The following is a 21,305-nucleotide window of genomic DNA, read 5'->3' as shown; positions in this document are numbered from 1 at the left end:
CCTGTGTTTGAGGGGAAGTTCACATGCAAATACAGTTGTAACCTTTGTATATACTAACAGTGAATTTGCTGAGAAAGAAATCGGAAAAAAAAAATCCCATTCATGATAGCTTCAAAAAATTACTAGGAAAAAGCCTAACCAAAGAGATGAGAGCCCTCCACAATAAAAACTTTAAGACACCAAAGAAAGAAACAGAAGGAAACACAGGAAGATGGAAAGCTCTCCAATGATCACAGATAGGCTTAATTAATGTGAAAATAATCTACAGATTCGTAGATAATTCCTACCAAAATTCTAATGACATTCACAGAACTAGAAAAAACACTCCTAAAATTCATATGGAAACACAAGGGCCCTGAATAGATAAAGCAATCCTTTGCAGAAAGAGAAATGTTGGAGGCATCATAATTTCTGATCTTAAAATATATTATGGAGCCATAGTAACAAAAATAACATGGCACTGTGTCTTAGTTAGGGTTTCTATTGCCGTGAAGAGACACCTTGACCACGGAAACTCTTATAAGGAAAACATTTAATTGAGAGGGCTCAGTTTCAGAGGGTCAGTCCATTATCATCATGGTGGGTAGCATGACTACATGCACGTAGATGTGGTGATGATGGAGCTGAGAGTCCTTACATCCTTGATAGGTAGGTAACAGGAAGTTGACTGAAAGCCACACTGAGGGAAGCTTGAGCAAAAGAAACCTCAAAGCCCACCCCCACAGTGACACACTTCCTTCAACAAGGCCACACCTCCTAATAGTGCCACTCCCTTTGGTGGCCATTTTCTTTCAAACCACCACACACTGACACAAAAACAGACATGTAGAGCAATGTAGTAGAGCAGAGGACCCAGAAAGAACCCTCTACCACAATAGATACCAAATAGTTGTTTTTTTTTTTTAAAGGCCATCAAAAACATACATTGAAGAAAAAAATAGCCCTTTAATCAAACAGTGCTGGATAAACTGGATTTCCATAGGCAGCAGAGTGAAAGTAGATCCACATTTCTCACCTTGCAAAAAAATTAATCAAAACAGATTAAAGACCTCAATGTAAGACATGAAACCTTGAAAGCGGTAGAGAAAAACAGGTAAAACACTTCAAGATACATGCATGGGCAAGGTTTGTACAGAATTCCATTCTGTAGAATACAACAGTGAGGAACAGTATAGAAAATGATCCCCAAAATTGACAAAGGAGATTATACGAAGTTAAGGAGCTTCCATACATCACAATAAACAATCACTGGAGTGAAGAGAAAGCCTGTGCACCTCAGACAAGGGGTTAATACATACGATTCATAAAGAACTGTGAAAATTGAACAACCCCAAAGCAGCTTATCCAATCAAGGAATAGCTAAGGAACTGAACGGACACCCTGAAAAGAAGAAATCCAAGTGGTATTTGAAAAGATGTTCAACATTCTTAGCTTTCAGGGGACTGTAAATTCAAATCACTCTTAGATTCCATTTCACCCGAGTTAGAATGGCTTTCAAGGGGACAGATGAGAATATATGCTGGTGTGGGTGTTGGAGATGAGGAATCCTTATTCATTCATCACCAGCAGGAATGTAAATTTATATAACCATTATAGAAATTAGTATGGTGACTCACCAAAAAGCTGAATATATTTCTCAAGACTCTCAGTCAACATACCTCAGAATTACTGACATGCTTATATCTGTGCTATTCATAGTAGTCAAGAAATGGGCCAGTTGAGATGTCCACCAACAGATGAACAAAGAAAATGTGGTTTACATATACAATGGATTTTTATGTCTGTAAAAGAAAATGTGTACAATGGAAAAATCACTGTGTCAAGTGAAACAAGCCACACTTAGAAGTCAGATCACAAGACACAGAGGAAATGCTCCTCAAGGAGGTGGGGAATAGAGAGGGCAATATAATGCATGTAAGAGAAATGCAGGAGATAGGGAGAGCAGTGGGAGAGGAGAACAGTGAAAAACGGAGTTAAGGATGCTTATGTACGAGGACACCCTGATGAAACCAAACACATTATTTTGTACACTAACCTAAGAAATAAACAACAGGAACAAAAATGAGGGAGGACTATTGATCATATAACTAGGAGCTATTTTGTAGTTTGACCAGGAGGTTTTACAAAAGCAAGGGTGCTGTGGGATGTCCTGTAGGCTGTGAATGTGCTGCTCTGACTGATTGATAAACAAAACACTGATTGGCCAGTAGCCAGGCAGCAAGTATAGGATAGGCAGGACAAGCAGAGAAAAGAATTCTGGGAACAGAAAGGCTGAGTCAGGAGACACCAGCCTGCTGTCCAGGGAGCAGCATGTAATGATACACAGGTAAAACCACGGAACACATGGCAACGTATAGATTAACAAAAATGGGCTTAGTTTAAGTGTAAGAGCTAGTCAGCAGTAGGCCTGAGCTAATGGCCGAGCAGTTTTAAATAGTATTAGCCTGGGTGAGTTTATTTGGGTCTGAGTGGCTGCAGGACCGGTGGGTGAGAGAGATTTGTCTTGACCATGGGCCAGGCAGGACTGGAGAAAACTCCAACTACACAAGGGAAAAAAAAAAAAAGTCAGGCCATTTGGGACAAGAAAAGAAAGATAATCACCATGTTTGAATTGTGAGAAATATTTACAAAGCATTTTAAAGTAATTTAGAAGCACTTACAAAGTAATTACGAAGTATTAAGAAATTTTAAAAACATACATATTGATATAACCAAAGCTATGAGGTGGAAGAAATGTAGATGTGAATAGAAACAGAAGGGGTCAATCTTTGTGTTTCATAAGATAAAGTCTATAAATAACAACTAATAACTGAAAATCTCAGAAATAGCCAGCAGGGAAGCTGACCTGGAATGTGGCTGCCTATGCCAGAAGAAACAGCTAAGTGCGCTGAGCGTTTCTGCCTCCAGGGGGCAGCACTCAAGGATGCCTGCTCCAGGCTTATAAGGTCTTGAAATTCAAAACTGAGTTCTACTTTTTGTCTTTTAAAGCTATAAACATGTTTCGCTGACGAAAATATAAACCTAAGATTTCAGTTAAAACTAACAACTTAGACAGTTCGCTAAAATGTTCCTGGCCTGTGTGTGCCGCTCAAACACAAGGAGGCGAAGAAGCTGTGCGGCGGACAGTCTCAGCGAGGAGATGCACGCGGAGGACCATTTCAGCTTCCCTTCCTGCATCTCCGCCCTAAGTGACAGGATGCGTGAGAGAAAGCTGCAGTCGCTGGGTCTCAGGGATGCTTCTGAAGTTTCTGTTATGTGACAAGTGAGCAGTGCCACAGGACTAAATTTCCTTTCCCCTGGTGTCTAGAAAATACATTTTCCAGGGGAAGGAGAATTTCCACCCCACCCCCACCCCACATGCCTCCCGACGCATGTAGCCAAAAAATAAAAATGGAGACTCACAATTCTATGAAACTTCATCAACTTTCTGTGCAGAGAAAATTTTCTTTAAAGTTACTCTATGTTATAACGATTTAAATAAATCAGTGAACTAATTGGGAGCTTCAACTGGATAATCAAATGCTTCCGACCGTTTCCTAACTATAAATTGAACAGAATGTTTTTGAACACATACACCAGAAGGAGGTAGTGGCAGGAAGCTTGCTCACTCTGTATTCGTCAGGGTACTTCTGTGTGGACTTGTGTGAAAAACTATATCCTGTAGCAATTAATTTCAAAACCAAGTTTTGAAAAGGTATATGATATAAAAGAGATTTTAATCCCCCAGACTTCTGTAATTCCCTTTATTCAGATATTGATTTATCTGCCAGTTATGTATGGTAGTTTGTTGACTCATCTGCCAGCTTATTATCATGTGGTTTATTTAGATTAGCATCTGAAATTTAAAATGATCTTCCTTTATCAAAAGCTACATGAAGACACCTGGCTAACAAAAACAACCAGTACACAAGAATTAGTCACCATTAGCTCCGTGTTTCTATTTTTATGCTCAAGCTTTTCCTTCAACCAAAGATTTTTAAAATTATATAAACCTTATGTTTAAAATGTCAAAGCAACCATGGTACTCAGAAGATAAACGTTATTTGATGGTATTAAGCCCTCAGAAAGCAAACTTCGCAAGGACAGCCTGAGAAACAACAAAAGACACAGAGCTGAGGTGAAATCCCCTCATGACAAGCTCGAAGGCCGCAGTCATCAGTCTGGAAGGCAACAGCTGCTACACATTGGCTCCTTCCAGACCTTTCTTTCTCCAAATTTTCATGACTAGCAAGTGTCCATTGGAAGGTGCTCGAGTGGCTTCTGGTCCTATTTCTGGCTGAACCAGGCAACAAGCCTCTTAGATAACATTGAAAATGGCCGTTTAGCTCGACCAAAGCCTCGCTGGGGGGGTGGTGGTGGTGGTGGTGGCTGTACAAGAGCTCCGTTTTGATGGGAAGTTTAATGCCTGACCAGAGGACTCCATCTGTTCTTATAAGCAACTGGGATTAAAGAACTGCTTGAGGATTTGTAGGATACTGTCTATCATGAAGGATGCAACTACAGCAGCCTTTGCCTCTAGGGAAGGTCAGTTAGGAGTCTGTCAGCTGACTGATAACTCATTGTCCAAACCAGCACACTCCAAGTAAAAGGGGTTCGATCGTGATGGTCCCGGGCAGCCTGGGATGTGTGGGCACTCTAGACAGGGGAGACAAGTCAGGACAGGAGCCTATTAGGGCACAAAACAGTCACGGGGTCACCAGCAATCAAGCTTGAACTCAGAGCTTGGATTGCTCTGCAGGCTGGACAAACACTGAAGTTACTGGGGAGCCCCTGGGGGAATGAGCGGCATTTGCATGTCTACTTGTCACATCCCAGGCTGGGGCTTAGGATAAACTGATTCCCAACACTACTGAGGAAAACATCTCCAATGTAGTCAAGATACATTCTGGTACAAAGTAGGGCCAAGCCTGCAAATATCGGACTCCAGTGCCTACTGCCTAGAAGGCTTAGGACGGGTTGACTGACGTGTAAATGTCAGGACCACGGATTTCTGGTACCACACAGACGAAATCTTCCCTTTGCAGGACATCTCTTCAGATGTCTGGAAAGTGCCTTCCCTCCGTCTTTGATCTTGCATGAGCTAAGTGGTTTCTTCAGCCGCAGGAAATGTGATGTTCCAAGAGGAGCACGCAGGTATTTCAGATGAGGGCCCTCCAAACAGGAGGATAAAGCTATGTAACAGATGCTTGGTTACATTCCCTACTGTTGGTTTACATTAAGCAGCTAGTGTTCCCCAGGAACCTCTTGGTTGAACTGAATTTGTCTATCACACTGGCCTGCCATTTTACACATGCGCATTCTTTCCATTCGACCCTAAACAAGTGCTCACCCCATTCAACTTGGAAGCACAATAGACTGGGGATGGCTGTGTGGATTCTCTGGTGCTATGTATGTGGCCTTCAACTAATCCCCTCACCTTTGGATTCTTCCCCGAGGATGAGGCAGTGAGGACAAGATGATTAAAAGCCCTTTCAAGTACTAAGTAAACTATGAAGGAAAATCTAAATCTAAATTTGTGGGAATTTCATTCACTCATTCTACACATTTTTATTCCATCCCCCCTGTCAGCTGCTACCCTGGACACAGAGGACATAGTGCTCCTCTAAAGTGAATGCCTCCAGAGATCGTAAAATAAGCTGCCTCGTGTTTCTCCTGTATTGACCCAAATTTATAATTGTCTAAGATGTGGCAATGATTCTTCCTATGCATTTCCTGGATTTCTTTAGTAGTATTTTGAATGTGTAATATAGAAGTGAGGGTTCTTACAATCTTGCAGAGACCTTTTTGCAAGTGTTGACACGCAGTCAGTTCCTATTGGTGTAGTTCTCACGCAAGTCCACACAGCCGTACTTCTAACACAACTCTGAGCAAGCTTCCTGCCGCTTCCTTCTCCCGCTGTAGAGAAGCAGATGCTGCCTCCAAATCAGCATGCTTTCCCCCTATCAACCTCACACAGGCATTCCTTGTATTGGGGTCCTGGGCTCTGCTCCCAGAACAGCCAAGATGGCAAGTCAGCCAATGCACATCAACTGGCTTTGGTTTCTACACATTTCACTATTACATGCACATAAAATGGCGACAACTGCTAAAGACTGCTATTTGGTCCACTCGTCGTTTTCTGGGTATTTTTGTGATTTGGCTGGCTTTTCTGAATGGTGAGCTGGTAAAGTTGGGCACCTGTAAGGATGACGTCTACCGATGGAGAACAAAAGGAGACTGACCTCAGAGTTAGTCAGTCTCAATTGTCAGCTTGATGAGATCTGGAATCAGCCAAGAGATGGGCCTCTGGACATGCCTGGGAAGGATCATTTTGACTAGGTTAGCTGAGGTGGAAAGACTCACTCACTACAGTTAGTGGTATACCTGGGGCTTGTGTCCTTTCATATAAACCTGAGAAAGCTAGCTGAGAACTGGAATTCCTCAGAAGCAACTGCGTAGAGAAGGGTTTCCCTAGGCTCATCGGACCTTCACAGTATCACCTAGGTGGCACTGGTTTTACAAGCCCGAGAGACGCAAGATTGAGAGAGTCATGAAGTCCTGATCCATAGTTCCTGGCAAGTGTATAAGGCAAGACAGTGTGGCTGGGTTGGAGTCCCTGCAAGGAGGCCCTGAATGGGCACTAAAGGTGGAGCCCAAGTTATAAGGGAGATGTCAGGATGTTGGGGATGTCAGGACCCATGGGCTGTCTACCAGGTGTAGAATGGAGCTGGTATGAGAGATTCTATACAGGCTGGAGGCAGCAGCACTGGAGGCAGAGAGGGGCAGAAACCTTGTGAAGTCCAGATGATCCAGTCATGAGCTCCAGATACCAGGCATGGAGAGGCAGAACTTGGTGTTTTTCCTACTGGACTTGGGTCTTGCTTTGTTCTGATCATTCTTTGGTATGTCCCCATTCTTCCCTTTTGGAATATGAATGCTTATTCTGTGCCATTGTATATTAGAAGTACTAAACTTGTTTTTATTTTGTAGGTGAGAACTTCGGACATTTACATTGGTGGAACTGTTAGTGACTACGGGGACTTTTGAGGTTGGGATTCTTTTTGCATCATGAGATGAACATGAGAGTTTAGGGATAAAAGGTGGAAGGTATTGGTTGAAAGTGATTAATTGGGTGCCATATTGACAGGGACTGGAGCTGCAATGGTAATCTCTATTGTCAACTTGATGAGCTCTAGAATCTTCTAGAAGATGGGCCTGGGCATACCTATGTGCTATTCTCTTGATTAGGTTCATGGAGGTGGGTAAAACCAGCTGCTGTGGGTGCCACCATTTCCTGGGGGTGGGGCCTAGACTGCATACATAGGAGAAGGCTGGCAGAGTACCAGCATACATTGCTCTCTGCCTCTTGACTGTACATGCAATGTGACCTCCTACTTCATGTTTCTATCCTTGTGATTTCCCCACGACAGTGGACTCTAACTGCCATCTATAAACCCAAATAAGACTTTTTCATCCTTAAGTTGCATTTATAAGATTTTTTTTTAAGTCACAGAAAGAAGGAGAGTAAGCTAGTGCTGGTTTGTACTTGAGTCAAGGTCTTGCTGCATAGCTAAGTCTAGCCTTGAACTCACCGTCTCTGTGTCTGCTTCCCAAGTACTGGAATGCAGGTGTGTGCCACTATACTTAGCCACTATACTTTGATTTCAAGTTTATCCCAAGGCAGGGCAAAATTGGAATCTATTTTATAGAGTCATTTATTGTAGAAAATTCTTTAAACCCAGCTTTAAAAAATTACTATTCACCAGCATATGGACACAACTTTGCCATACAGACTGTTTCTTTGTAATGAGGGTATGGTAGGCTTCATTGAAAGGTTAAATGGTATATACTCATCACTCATCTTATATTTACTGAGAGCAAATACTATTCCAGAGAATGTGTCTATGGATGGTACAGGATCCTGCTAGGTCCAGAAATGATGCCACAGTGAAGCAATGCTATTCCTCTATGTACCAATCAACTTCAAAAGTGCCAGCAGAAGCTGGAAGAACTCTGAAAAAAAAATGAACACATGTCTTGAGGTATTGGAGAAGACTTCTGATTAATACTGCTTCATTTGTATCAGATCCAAAAGCCTGTGGAGGAGGAAAAACTGAACTTGATCACGATGGTACAAGCTCTTACAAGTCTTATGAATGGACTTCGAAGTGTGGAGTCTTAGAAAGGAAGTGGGGGTGGGGTCCATAAAAATATGAGAGAAAAGTATGCAAAGTGATCAAAGTCTGCTGGCTGGAGAGGCAATTCCACTAGTATGCAAGGTTTCTGCATGCTCCTCGGAGGGGCGGGGTAGGTAAGAAAGAACTGTGCTTCATTGCTTGCCTGTGGGAAAGCCCTCTGGGCTCAGCTGACTGGGGAGACAACACAGGAACAATGGAGGTGGAAGGAGCCAGCACAGAGTGGAGGATGCTGGCAGAGACCCAAGGATATCAAGAACGAAGTAGAAGACTGGAGTGCTTCCAATGTCATTCCCACAGGACCATTAGGAAGAAGATCTGGGAAAGAAATGCCCAGGAAAAAAAATGCTGAATATTTTCTTCAACAAGAGGAGAGGAGGCGACATCTGAGGTAGTCCAAGTAGAGTCTGGGAAACATTCATTACAGATGTGAGAGTAAGAGATAGATGCCCTGATGGGCGGTGGTGGCGCACACCTTTAATCCCAGCACTTGGGAGACAGAGGCAGGCAGATCTCTGTGAGTTCGAGGCCAGCCTGGTCTATAGAGTGAGATCCAGGACAGGCTCCAAAGCTACACAGAGAAATCCTGTCTCAAAAAAAAAAAAAAAAAAAGAAAAAGAAAAAGAGTTAGATGTCCATATGATAATGTGTAGATGAACTTTAATGGATAGCATCCATCTCTACCATCTACATGACTGTAGCCTGTAAATACACTGAGCTTAACATCTTCGATGATATTTTCAAAAGGAGCACACTGTGCTGGCAAGATGGCTCAGCAGGGGGAAATGACTTGATACCCAGGCCTGATGACGTGAGTTTAATAACGGGGAACCATGGTGGGAGGCGAGAACTAGCTCCTTCCGTGTTCCTCACATCTCCACACTTGCGCTGTGTCTCTCCACTCACAAAAACCACACACTAATAATAAATAAAAAATTTAAAAATTGGAAAAGGATCACACTGATTGGAGAAAAAAATGAATGTCATTTTATTACTGAAAATGGATACAGCAAATATTAAAATATCCTTTACATGTCAACTATTTGCTCAATCATTTACTTGCTTTTAAATGTTTCATGTATAGATGCTAATTGCCAAAGAAGACCATGCGACTAATTCTTACCTCGTGGTTCTGGCTGGAAAAGTTTGTGAATTATTGTTCTGTACATAGGCTCATTATTAATCAACAGTTGGGCTGCTTCCATATTGACTGGATTTTCCAGTCTAGGGTGGGAAAGCAGTATCTAAAAGAAAACACAAACAACAAACAAGTTTAAAATCAAAGTTCCTTGAAATAACAAGACAAGCCAGCGCATATAAACTCAACAAGCGTTTAGTAAGCGCCTAGTATGTCTATACATAGGAAATAGGCATAGAGATGATGAGACACGGAACATCCCCAAGAAACTCAATCTATCTTGGTTGTATTTTGTGTATTCATCAAGCACTGGGATCAAAGCAAAAGTTTTCTTCCCCTATAACATTTATTCTTATCATATAAATTTAAATTAGATTTTTATGTAAAGTAAGCTAAACATTGGAGAACAATGAAAAAACTTCCATTACATACTGAAAGGAGACCACCACATTAGATCATGGCTAAACACACAGGTACGGAAGCTGACACACATGTCGATATCCTTTTCCGTCATTACATGATTAATTTACTATCTGCAGTTGTTTTCTGTGATTGTTGTGACTACTGCAAATTACCATCTTAAAAGAAACAATTTTATAGCCTCTGTATTTTTAGGTGGAAAACCCAGGATGCCGGACTAGTTTCCAGATTTAACAAGGTCAGAGGCCAAGCGTCAGCAAGCTGGGCTCTCGTCAGAAGAATCTGGATCAAACACTTTCTATGTTCTTGTAAGCTTGAGGCTGGCTGAATTCAGTTCCTTGTAGGATCGAGCATCTCATTATTATTCAGACCGTTAGCTGTGGGCCACCAGGCATTTCTTCAGTCCTTGCCTTTGGCATTAGGATCTTGGAGCCAGCCATGGTGTGAGAGAACCTCCCTGAGCTTGGAATCTGACCTCTCCTTTGGTTACATCCTTCTTCAACTGTCTTTGCTCTTCTACCTTGTCATGTTAAGAGACCATGAACACTTGGTGTAGTATAGACTAACGCTCTTGTCTTAGGTTGAGCTGAATGATGACCAAAATTCTGTATGTATTCCATTCACAGTAGTATGTAGGTTAGTGTCTTGGGGGCGGGGGAGGGGGGCTCTTTAAAATTCTGTCCAGCACAGAATCCACGCACTTGGACCAAACAGATGACCAGTGGTGACCACAATTTGCTCATTGGTCACCTCAAAAAATGCTTTCCCCTAAACCTAAAATATTTATTTAATCATTCAATATTTTGAACATTGCATGTTATAATATGCAGGCTAATAAAATACAGGTAATAGAATTACTGCATGTGTTACTATTTGTGCTGGTTTGTTTTTGTTTGTCAACTTGACGCAAGCTGGAGCCATCTGAGAAGAGGGCACCTTAACTGAGGAGTTGCCTCCATCAGTCTGGCCTGTGGGGCATTTTCCCGATGAATGATTGGTGTGGGAGGACCCAGCCCGCTGTAGACAGTACCACCTCCAGGCACATTAGTATACATTATTAGTTATATAGTATGAGTATATATGTATATATTAGTTATATATATTATATATATATATATCATATGTGTAAGTCAGACACACTGCTAAAGGAGCCAAAGAGAACAAAGGCCCAAATTAGCCCCACGGTGATGGAATTTCAATAACAAAAAGCTCCAGGGATAAACAGAGAATTCTGGATCTTCAGTAAGTGCCTGTAACAGTAGAGCTAGGTTTTATAATATCCATTTGATTGCATCCCATGACTTTGAAATTTGTTTTATGGGTGAGTGTTGATATTTGCCTTTTTATTTTATGTGGAATTAGAAATTTTCTAGTTATTTAAGATTGCAATTTTTGGGGGTGGTAATGACAAGTATTTTTAAAATACTTTAAATATATTTAAAGTACCATCTCTGTGAAAGGCAACGACATGGTAATTAGAACTATGTTTTTTTCATTCAAAAGAAAGTAAGCAACAATTATGGTATGGATTTGTATTGTCCATTACCAATAAACGTTGGTCACAGGCAGTGATTTAAATGAAATTACTAAAGTGTAAGTGAAAACTCAGCTCCTTGGCACATTTCAGCCAGGCTATAGGCTATAGTCCAGTAGAAAACAGTTCAGAAAATAGTATGTGCAGTGAAGTGCCACAGTGCTTGGACCGAAATCTAAATCCTGTTGGGTACCTGGGCAAAGCAAGTGCCCTGAAGACCAAAGCCATAAATCCTGCCCTGGGAAAAGGAATCAGCAAAGAGGTGCTGGAAAGCAGGGAGGGAGACCGGTGACCCTCTGATGGAGAGCTGGCCCAGGATGCATTATTCAAGGCTCGTTGCATGAGTTGGCTGTTTGAATCCTGGGACTTATGCAGGGACACTTGGCTCGGTCTGGGAGGGGGGAATGGACCTGCCTGGACTGAGTCTACCAGGTCAACCCCGGTCCTCGGGGGAGACCTTGATCTGGAGGAGGTGGGAATGGGGGGTGGGCTGGGGGGAGGGGTGGGCGAGAGGGGGAGAACAGGGGATTCTGTGGCTATTATGTTGAACTGAATGGTGTTGTAAAATAATAATAATAATAATAATAATAATAATAATAATAATAATAATAATAAAAAAAGATTGCAGATGAAAAAAAAAAAAAAAGATTCAAGCTTTGCTTGGGTTTATACTGTTAGGAGTTCACAACTCTGTAAACTCTTTTTGATCAGAATTACATCAAGCAATGTGAGTGCAGAAAAGCACGGGGGTATAAACAGAAGCCGGATTGCATGGTGTGAGTTTGAGCCCAGCTGCAAAGAGCAGGTCCCTTGCTCTGGGACAGAATTTGGACGTAACCCTGAAGAGAATTCAGGAGCCAATGGATGATTCTAACAGAAACTTCGAAGAAAGATCAGAAGGAAATACACATAACATTGAGTTAGAGTTTTTCTAGATACGTATCTGATCATACGTGTATATCTATATCTATATCTATCTACCTATCTATCTATATCTGTATCTACTATATCTATATCTATATCTATATATGATGTGTATGTCTATGCACCACATGTATGTCTAGGGTCTGCAGAGACCAGAAGAGGGTACTGGATCTCCTGGAACTGGAGTTACAGACAGCTGTGAAGCACCATGTGTGTGCTGGGGACTGAACCTGCGTCCTCTGCAAGACCAGCAAGTGCTCTTAAACCTTGGGCCATCTCTCCAGCTCCATGTCTCAGATTTCTCTGTCAGAATACAATCTCACACTGATAGATGTTGAATGCATGTTTATAGAATGAATGAATTAATGAATGAATGAATGAATGAATGAATGAATGAACTGATTCTTTTTAAAAGTTACATTTTACTCAGTCTGTTAAGATGATTCACCACAGTATTAACTATTTTATTTTCAGGAATATGAAATAGAAATTATATTACAATTCTGATGAAAAAATTGGATTATGTTGAGTTATCCTCCAGGTATTCCAAATGGTCAAAATTTAATAATTTATCAGCGATATTCTTGATGACAAGTAGATTCCCAGGGGGGAATTGCTAAGCTTCACTAAACAGTCAAAGCAATGCTGCTGGAATAATTAATTTAGTATTAGATGAGAAAGGAGGGCAGAAGATGGGGTATATGAGTCTAAGGAAGATGGGGTACATGAGTCTAAGGAAGATGGGGTACATGAGTCTAAGGAAGATGAGGGTACATGAGTCTAAGGAAGATGGGGGTACATGAGTCTAAGGAAGATGGGGGTACATGAGTCTAAGGAAGATGGGGGTATATGAGTCTAAGGAAGATGGGGTACATGAGTCTAAGGAAGATGGGGTATATGAGTCTAAGGAAGATGGGGGTACATGAGTCTAAGGAAGATAGGGGGGGTATATGAGTCTAAGGATGTGAGCCCAGCAGTGAATGTGGCATTTGGGAACCAGATATTGACCTGAGGAGAGAGTGTCTTTGGTTTCATTATTCACCAGGTTTGATATGAACATTTTGAGAGAGGGCAGCTGGCATTGTCTAGAACACAGAAGGAAGCTGAATATTCTAAGGTGTGGCCAGTGACTCACCTCTCTGAGACAGGTGAGGCCCAGGAACTAGGAAGAACTCCAGAGGCATGCTCAGTGTTAGAAGCTGAAATAAAGCCTACTGCATTTCTATAATTTAAAACACATCAATGGTTCTTTTTGACTTTCAGAAAAACGTGTATTCTTTGACTGTGAAGGGCTTTAACTATCTATTTCAAAATAAGCCTAAAGATCCACTCTTCAGTTCCTGATGAAGAAATTTTGATTGACACCAGCTTGCTCAGATCCTTTAAGCATTTAAATATGCTGTGTATATGTTAACATGTGTGTGATAAACAAGTGGGAGAATTAAATGTGTTCAAGTGTTAAGTTAGACATGGTGGTGCATGCCTGTAATTCCAGCCCCCAGGAGGTGGAGGCAGGAGAATCGAGTCTGGGGCTGCATAGTGAGGCCCTGTCTTAGAGAGAACCTCACACACAGATAGAGCATAACAGTAACTGTATTCTTACCTGTACAGCAAGTAAGATGTTTCGTAGTGTGTAATTTGTGTTCCAGTCATCCTGGCTGTCCAAAATGTCTATACTGGGCTGACCGGTATATGGGTTTACTGTATTAAAACAATGCATTCATTTTAGTATTCAAAACTTATAAAGCATCATAATGACACATCAAGAGAATTATTTCATCTACTCCTCTTTCTTTTTTTCCTATCTCATATAATGAGAATCACTGCATGGGTCTCCAGTGTCCAACAGCTTTGGCTGATTATACGCTCCTGTTGCAGTAATTTGATACTATAAATTTCAAATATAGGATTTTTTGAGGCTTGTGTGTGTGTATGTGTGTGATTCACATGTACATGTGTGTTATGGGTGTGCATGCCTGTGAATGCCCAGAAGCCAGAGGAGGAGGCCAGGTGTCCTGCTCCGTAAGTCTCCATCTCACTTCTTTGAGGAAGTGAAGTCTCTCATTGAACCTGGTGGTAGGCTGGTGGTCAGTCAGCCCAGCAATTCTCTTGCTCGGAGCCCACCTCCCCCACAGTGCTGGCGTGGTATAGGTATGGGTGGCTGTGACTGGAGTTTTATATAGGTGATCAGGATTCGAAGTTGGGCCTTTATGCTTCCACAAGCCATCTGCCTAGCTTCAAAACTAGATTTTTTTTTTTTTATTTTTCGACACAGGGTTTCTCTGTGTAGCTTTGCACCTTGCCTAGGACTCACTTGGTAGCCCAGGCTGGCCTCGAACTCACAGAGATCCGCCTGCCTCTGCCTCCCGAGTGCTGGGATTAAAGGCGTGCACCACCACCGCCCTGCCAAAACTAGATTTTAATTACAAAATCTAGTTAATTACAAAAATAATAGTGGACGTGGGAGAAAAAAGTATACAAGAAAATATAGAGTAAAAGATGAATATTCCCTGCCTAACAATTCCACTCTTAAGTCACAATGATCTTCCATCTGTATACCTGTAAGTGCTCAAGTGTTTATCACATGAAAAGATACTTTTAGATTTTGTTTTCAAGATTTTTTTCATTTAAAATAAATTTGCAGCATATTTCTAGTTGTATTTATTTATTAAAATTTCCTTACATTCGTTTATTTGTTTGTGTGTACATGTGCACATACTCATGTACTCCAGTATATGTCTAGGGGTCAGAGGACAACTTGGGTGTTGGTTCTCTCCTTCCACAGTGTGGGTTCTGGGGTTGTCAGGCTGCTTAGCAAGTGCCCTTCTCTGCTGGGTCACTTTGCTGGCCCCTTTTAAAAAGATATGGAAGCACCTACTATGTGCCAAGTAATGATGATTCCAGGGACACTGCAGGGACCAAGAAAATCCAGCTTTTGTAGGTCTTCCTTTCTCTATATAGGGGAAAGATGTAGTTTTCAAGTTCTACTTTAAAACTTCCTATGTAAAAAAAAAAAAAATGCCAACAGACATTGTCATTAGAGTGGGTTCTTTGTATGCATAGGTTTGGAATCCATGGATTCAACCGACAATCAGATATATTCAGAAAAAAATAGCATTCATAATGAACTTGCACAGATATTTTTCTTGTCATCATTTTTGAAACAATATAGCAGATCAACCATGCACATAGTGTTTGCATTGTTAGGTAATTCAGAGATGATTTGAAGTACATGGGAGCGGCTGCAGCAAGGCCATGGGTTAATTGTACTGGGAACGAGCATCCTTCAATATAGCATACACTTGTGCTACTATGTCTACAGAATAATCTATAAACCTGGAATTTTAACCTGTAGGGATATATGTATTTTATATTTGATTAGAAATTGTCAAATCACTTCCCTAAAAGATCACTATTGTGTCAAGGAATAATGTCTGCCCAAGCCCAAAGGAATTGAATTCTAATGTCTTTTAACATTTTTTTTAAACAGAAGTGATGAATTACAATATGTTGTGTTTTAATTTGCATCTCTTTTCTTCATAATGAGATTGTTGTGTTGTGTTCCGTCAATCAGGTGTTTGTTCGTGGCTTTCACATTGTTTTCTGCTGCAGGTTCTTTATGTATAGATATTCTGTCCTGTACCATGAATGGTTCCCGAGTCTGCAGAATGCAGTTTTGTTATTTTTTAGTTTGTTTATAATGTGCATAGCTATAGAGGTTTTTAAAAGTTCATCTAGTTTAGATGTCATAGCTTTTAGTAGTTTCAGGAAAAGGCTCCTATACAAGCTCACAAACAGTTACATTATGTTGTCTATATTTTAGAATTCAATTAAAGAAAATGCAATGCTTCAGGCAATCACTTTATATAGAACTCAGTAGAGCAATCTTTTTCCCCAAAGATTAAGTCGTCTGGTATATTATTTTTATAAAATGAAAAATTAGATTCACCTAAAATGCTACATGATGCATGGATATATGTATTATTCAGCCATTTAAAATGATCTTTTACAGAATATATAAAATGCAGGAGAGGGGCTGGGGAGATGTTTCCTCAGTCAAGAGCATTGCTGAGTTTGGTGGCCAGCACTCACACTGGGTGGCTCATAATTACCTGTAGCGCCAGCTTTAGGGGGTCCAGAACCCTCATCTGGCCTCCACTGGCACCACACTCATGTGCACAACCTCCACCCCTTCACAGACACACGTAATTAAAAATAAGAAGTTTTAAAGTAAAGCTAGATTCAAAATTATATGTCACATTTCAACTATAGAAAAAACGTGCACACAGGAAAATGAGCATGGGTGTGGTAAAAATATCGAAAATGGTTTCACTAACTATTGGGATTCAAAGAGATGCCAATTTCTCTGCCTTTTAAAGTTTCTCCAGAGAGTGTTCTTACTTTAATTATAGGCTGCTAAAGGGGAACATGGTTATGAAACACCTGCTCAAACACCGACTGCACAGGCAAAGCCACACCCGCACAAGTCCTTACCTTACTGCGTCTCACTTAGTCCTTACCATTTGGATGAAAAGGAATTGTTACAAATTTCACGACTGGAGGAACAAGGTTGTATTCTGGTGTAAAATCTATTGTCAGCTGGAAAACAAGTCCTGTAATAGAGAAATAAACGATGCCATTCAAGTGTTATAGTTAGCTCTAGCCCGATTGAACACTGGGGGTCTTCCTATGATTAAACCTATCCATAGTTTTCTTTTTTTCTTCAATATTATTTGTGGTGATATTTTATTTGTGCTCTAACAGATAAAGCTTGCCTAAAAATCGGAAGGAGGAGCTAGCTGCTAGTTAACCGTACAGGTCTGTACAGACAGACAGGAAGTGATAGAGCTGGGAGGAGAGAGGAAGTGATAAGGCAAGGTAGAAAGAGGAGCTCTCTCTTTCTGTGGAGGATTTCATAGGGGTAAAAACTAGTGGCTGGCTGCTCTGCCTCTCTGATCTTTCAGCTTTTACCCCAATATCTGGCTCTGTTTTTTTTTTTTTCTTTTTTTTTTTTTTTAATAAGACCGTTTAGCAATTCGTATTACAATCATTTTTCTCCTTTAAATTTATTTTTTACATTTGTAGTGTGTGTGTGTGTGTGTGAGTTAAAGGACAGCTTGCCAGAGTTAGTTCTTGCCTTCTACCACATGGGGGGCGGGGATTGAACTCATATCTTTAGGCTTGCCAGCAAGTGCTCTTACACACTGAGCCATCTCACCAGCTGCTTCCCCATGATTTTTTTTTCTTTGTGTAGCCCTGGCTGTCCTGGAACTCACTCTGTAGACCAGGCTGGCCTCAAACTCACAGAGATCTGCCTGCCTCTGCCTCCCAAGTGCTGGGATTAAAGGCATGCACCACCACCACCCAGCTCCCCATGATTTTCTTAAATCCCTTCACAGTGCGCAAGGCCATTCTGTGTTGTGAACCAGACCCTTTACCACCAAACTGCACTGGGTTTTAGTTTCTGTCTCCCACAGTTCTGTCCACTCATGACCTCTGTCCACTGTCCACTGCCTCCTCTCATGTTGGCTGGACTCCCCCTTCCCAGAAACCCCAGCAACCTTTCTTGCCTGTAACATGAATGTCCTTCTTTAGAACTTGGCTAATGTTCACATGTCAACTCAAATATTGGTTCCTTAGAAAGTCTTCCTGACTCCTGCAGATGTGATTGCTAATCCCTCTCTCTTCTTTGGCATTCTCTCCAAAATCCATAGCAGCATCTATTATATTTTACTATCATTGTTGTTTTATATATTGGTCTCACCCATTTCACTCAAAAGGATCTCTTTTAAATAAGTAACTGAAATAACTCATAGTTATTAAAGTTTATAGTGGGCCAATTTCCTTCAGGATTTGACTTCTGGAAATTTAGGGGGAAATCATAAAGGGAAAACCAAGAAATAACTGTGGAAGGCTGACATCATCAGGGATTTTGATAGGTATTCCTGATCTCATAAAGACTGTTGGCAGATGTTCTTGATAAATATACTGTATTGTGTTTGTTTCTTAAAAATACAGTAACATGGGGCTGGAGAGATGGCTCTGTTAAGAGCACTGTTCCAGAGGACAGAGGTTCAACTCTCAGCACTCCCCATGGCAGCTCATAAGCTCCTGTAATTCCAGTTTCATGGGATCTGACACCTTCACACAGACATACATTCAGGCAAAACATGAATGCACGTGAAATAAAAAAATAAATAAATAAAATTTAAAAAGAAAAAATACAGTAACATTAAGGGCTGAGAGTAAGGCATTGGAGTTGATCCCTAGACCTCCACCCCCTCTCAAGACAGATTGATTTCTGAAACATGAACCATCACAAATTGAATTCTGAAGTCCTTGGATCTCAGCTTCCCATTGCAGCAGATCTTCGCTTACAGGAAAAGCAGAAACACCCTGTCATCAAAAAAATAAATAAGTAAAATAAAAGCAGGCTAAAATATTTTTTGCAGTTTTGAAAATCAGATTCTGGGTTACATTGAATTTCAAAATCTTGACTTTTTTCTTGATAGTTTATTTTTTGGTATGTGGAATCATTGCTTGTCTTAAGGTAGATGCCACGAAACACACAAAATAATAGTAAATTAAAAATAAATTGCTAAGAGTAGAAATCACTAGTGGTACCAGGAGCTTAAGACTGGGCTATGTGTTTATAGAGTGTATGTGGAGGGTGTGGCCATTTAGGATCCCAATGGGAAAAGGGGAAAGTAGTTGGGAATTGGAAAGTGTGCATTTCCGGAAAGTTCTGAAGATGGTGGCTGTCATGTGGGAGGCATGATGTAGGGACATTTTCACTGAAAAATTCTGAGATCAAGTCCATTGTATTTATGAGTTAGAGTTTTTCTTGTGTTATGAAAGAGAATATAAAGCTAATTGTTTTTCTAGTTCTAATTCTGCTGTGGATTTTTGGTTTGTTTTTGGTAATGGATAAATGCACAAAAACATGTTCAATGTGAAAGTATAAAATCCATTGTGCTTCTTTTCCAAATGGCCATTCTCACTGTGTGGAAGTTCACTAGTATAGACTTTAGATCTGGTTAGTTTTGATGTGTGATTTTTTTAAAATTTTCATTTTTATATTATACTTTATAAAACTTATTTAAGAAAAGAAAATAAAAATTTCCAGGTTACTCTTGTATATAAAAACAAACTTTTCCTACATTCAAGTATTGTTTATATGAAGAGATAAGAATGTGCTTCACAGAAAACCATAACAGCTATTCTGAATGTACTTGAATAAGTTCAGCAAATAATTTCTGAGCCAGCATAGTGAATAAGTCTGTGAGGTGCCTATCAAAGGAAGCACTGTATTTGTCTTTCTATATTATCTGCACTGATATAACCCATCACTAAATTCTGTTATGCCATAGAACAACAACATTTAGATGGAACAGAAATGTTATTTGACATGAGGTCCACACATCTGTAACATTTATATAGATAAACTTAACCATCTCCAGAAGGGTTTTTTTTCTCCTTCTTTTTTAATGTGTTTGTAGTAGGGGTGAAATGGATCATGTATTCTGAACTAACACTGGCAGAGCTGTTGTTGGTACCACACTCTTGTATGGATGGCTGTGTTTTTCTATGTTTTTAAAAAGCACCTCTCCTTTCTCTCTCTAATTCATTTTCCATAAATTAGTCCACGGCACAAATGAACGCCAATAACTTCACTGGGGGCATTGGGGCACAGGGTAATATTTTTTCTTCTGCATTAAAACTATGAGGCAAAGACACTTATGCCTTGTATTGGTAAAAGAAAAAAGCACTAGAGAGTGTGCAGTAGATTGCAAAAATGAAAACAACAACAACAACAAAACAAAAACAAAAACAAAAAACCCCACAAAGGATCAGAAAATGATGGAATGGATCCTGGGGACAAATCTATACCGACTCTTTCTGAGTGCTAGTTTGCTAGTAGGAAAAGGAAACACTACTTAGTTTATGATATTAATGATCATGAACTGAATCTGCCCGTCACTCCTTGACATGGTCTGATGCCCAGGGCTTAGAGAAATTGTCCCTCACAATGTACTTAAAATTGTTACCCATCATTGCTTTGAAATAGTAGTCATTATTCTGGAGTACTGTAGTGGGAAAGTCGGTGTAGTTAAATCGTGGTTTCTGGAATCAACACGGACCAACCTGCTTCTTAAACAGTGTCACTGGATGAAACAAGCCCCCACGCCCCGAACTTACCTCATTTCTGTGCCGTTGGAGCTCCTCAAATTCTTTTTGCAGTAAGATGTAAGCCCTGGAGTGCATGGTGAGGCAATGGAGGGACGAACGGTCACCTGTCCCTGAACGACTTAGGTTTACTCTTGGCGGAACTCTTGGCGGAGGTCTCGGGTCACCCTCGGACCCCTGGTCAACGGCTCCCCAGTGAAATGACTGCTAAGTAAGTTTACGATTTAACAGTGACTTTCCCACATCTGACCCCTCCAAGCCGAGACTTCCAGAAGGAAGACGGGGGTCCTTCTTATCTGAGATGTCCCACTGCCAGCCACCTCCCTCCAAGACAAACTTGCGAGAAGCCTGTGTTGTTGGCACGTGAAGAGGGAATGGAAAGAGCAATCTCAAAGCAGCGCCGACAAGTTCTCTTTCTACCTTACAGGTGAAAGCTGTGTGTCTGCTCAGCCAGACAAAGCAAACTAGTTGCTAAGCAACAGGCCTCTGGAGGAGGCGCCACACTGAGGTTGCATCTGCTTCAGCGTTGGAACTGTAGGTCCTCTTAGCCAATCGATGAACGGTCTCAGTGGGGAAGGCCAATGAAGTCAGCATTCAAGACGATAATCCCCTCCCCTCAGTTCCCCTGGATACCGCTAGTATTGAGGACCTTCCCTTGTCCCAGGGCTTGAACTGTAAATTTGTAGAAGCTTCTCACGAGTGCCTGTCCACCATGAGCCTTTCTCTTGGACTGTCAGTTAATAATACATGGCTGGTACCCAAAGCTCAGCACCCAACTGCCCTTTATAAAACTCTTCCAAACTCCAATTTCTAAAACCAAAACCATTCCTGCTTCCCAGCTATGCTTCTACCCCAATTTATTCACATCTTTTCCAGCCTGGAGAGCTGAAAGCAACCCCAACCCTCTTCACGGCTTGGACTCATTCAC

At 41.0% G+C, this 21,305-nt stretch overlaps 1 protein-coding gene across 1 annotated transcript in view; it reads right to left on the bottom strand.

Annotated features, from left to right (window-relative positions):
• Nucleotides 1-20,877, bottom strand: part of Ube2u (ubiquitin conjugating enzyme E2 U) — a 59,647-nt gene extending 38,770 nt beyond the window's left edge. Inside the window, exons 1-5 of the mRNA XM_015992889.2 lie at nucleotides 20,390-20,877; nucleotides 18,505-18,586; nucleotides 16,711-16,803; nucleotides 13,794-13,891; nucleotides 9,298-9,418 (exon numbers count right to left, since the gene is read on the bottom strand). Coding sequence (XP_015848375.1) covers nucleotides 9,298-9,418; nucleotides 13,794-13,891; nucleotides 16,711-16,803; nucleotides 18,505-18,586; nucleotides 20,390-20,455 — 460 coding nt within the window. The 5' untranslated portion in view covers nucleotides 20,456-20,877. The remainder of the gene's footprint in view (nucleotides 1-9,297; nucleotides 9,419-13,793; nucleotides 13,892-16,710; nucleotides 16,804-18,504; nucleotides 18,587-20,389) is intronic.
• Between the last annotated feature and the right edge of the window lie 428 nt (nucleotides 20,878-21,305).

This window comes from Peromyscus maniculatus, chromosome 2, assembly GCF_049852395.1.
Source record: "Peromyscus maniculatus bairdii isolate BWxNUB_F1_BW_parent chromosome 2, HU_Pman_BW_mat_3.1, whole genome shotgun sequence".
Classification (NCBI taxonomy): Eukaryota; Metazoa; Chordata; class Mammalia; order Rodentia; family Cricetidae; genus Peromyscus; species Peromyscus maniculatus.
The sequence above is the reverse complement of the archived record's forward strand: the minus strand, read 5'-3'. Positions and strand labels throughout refer to the sequence as shown.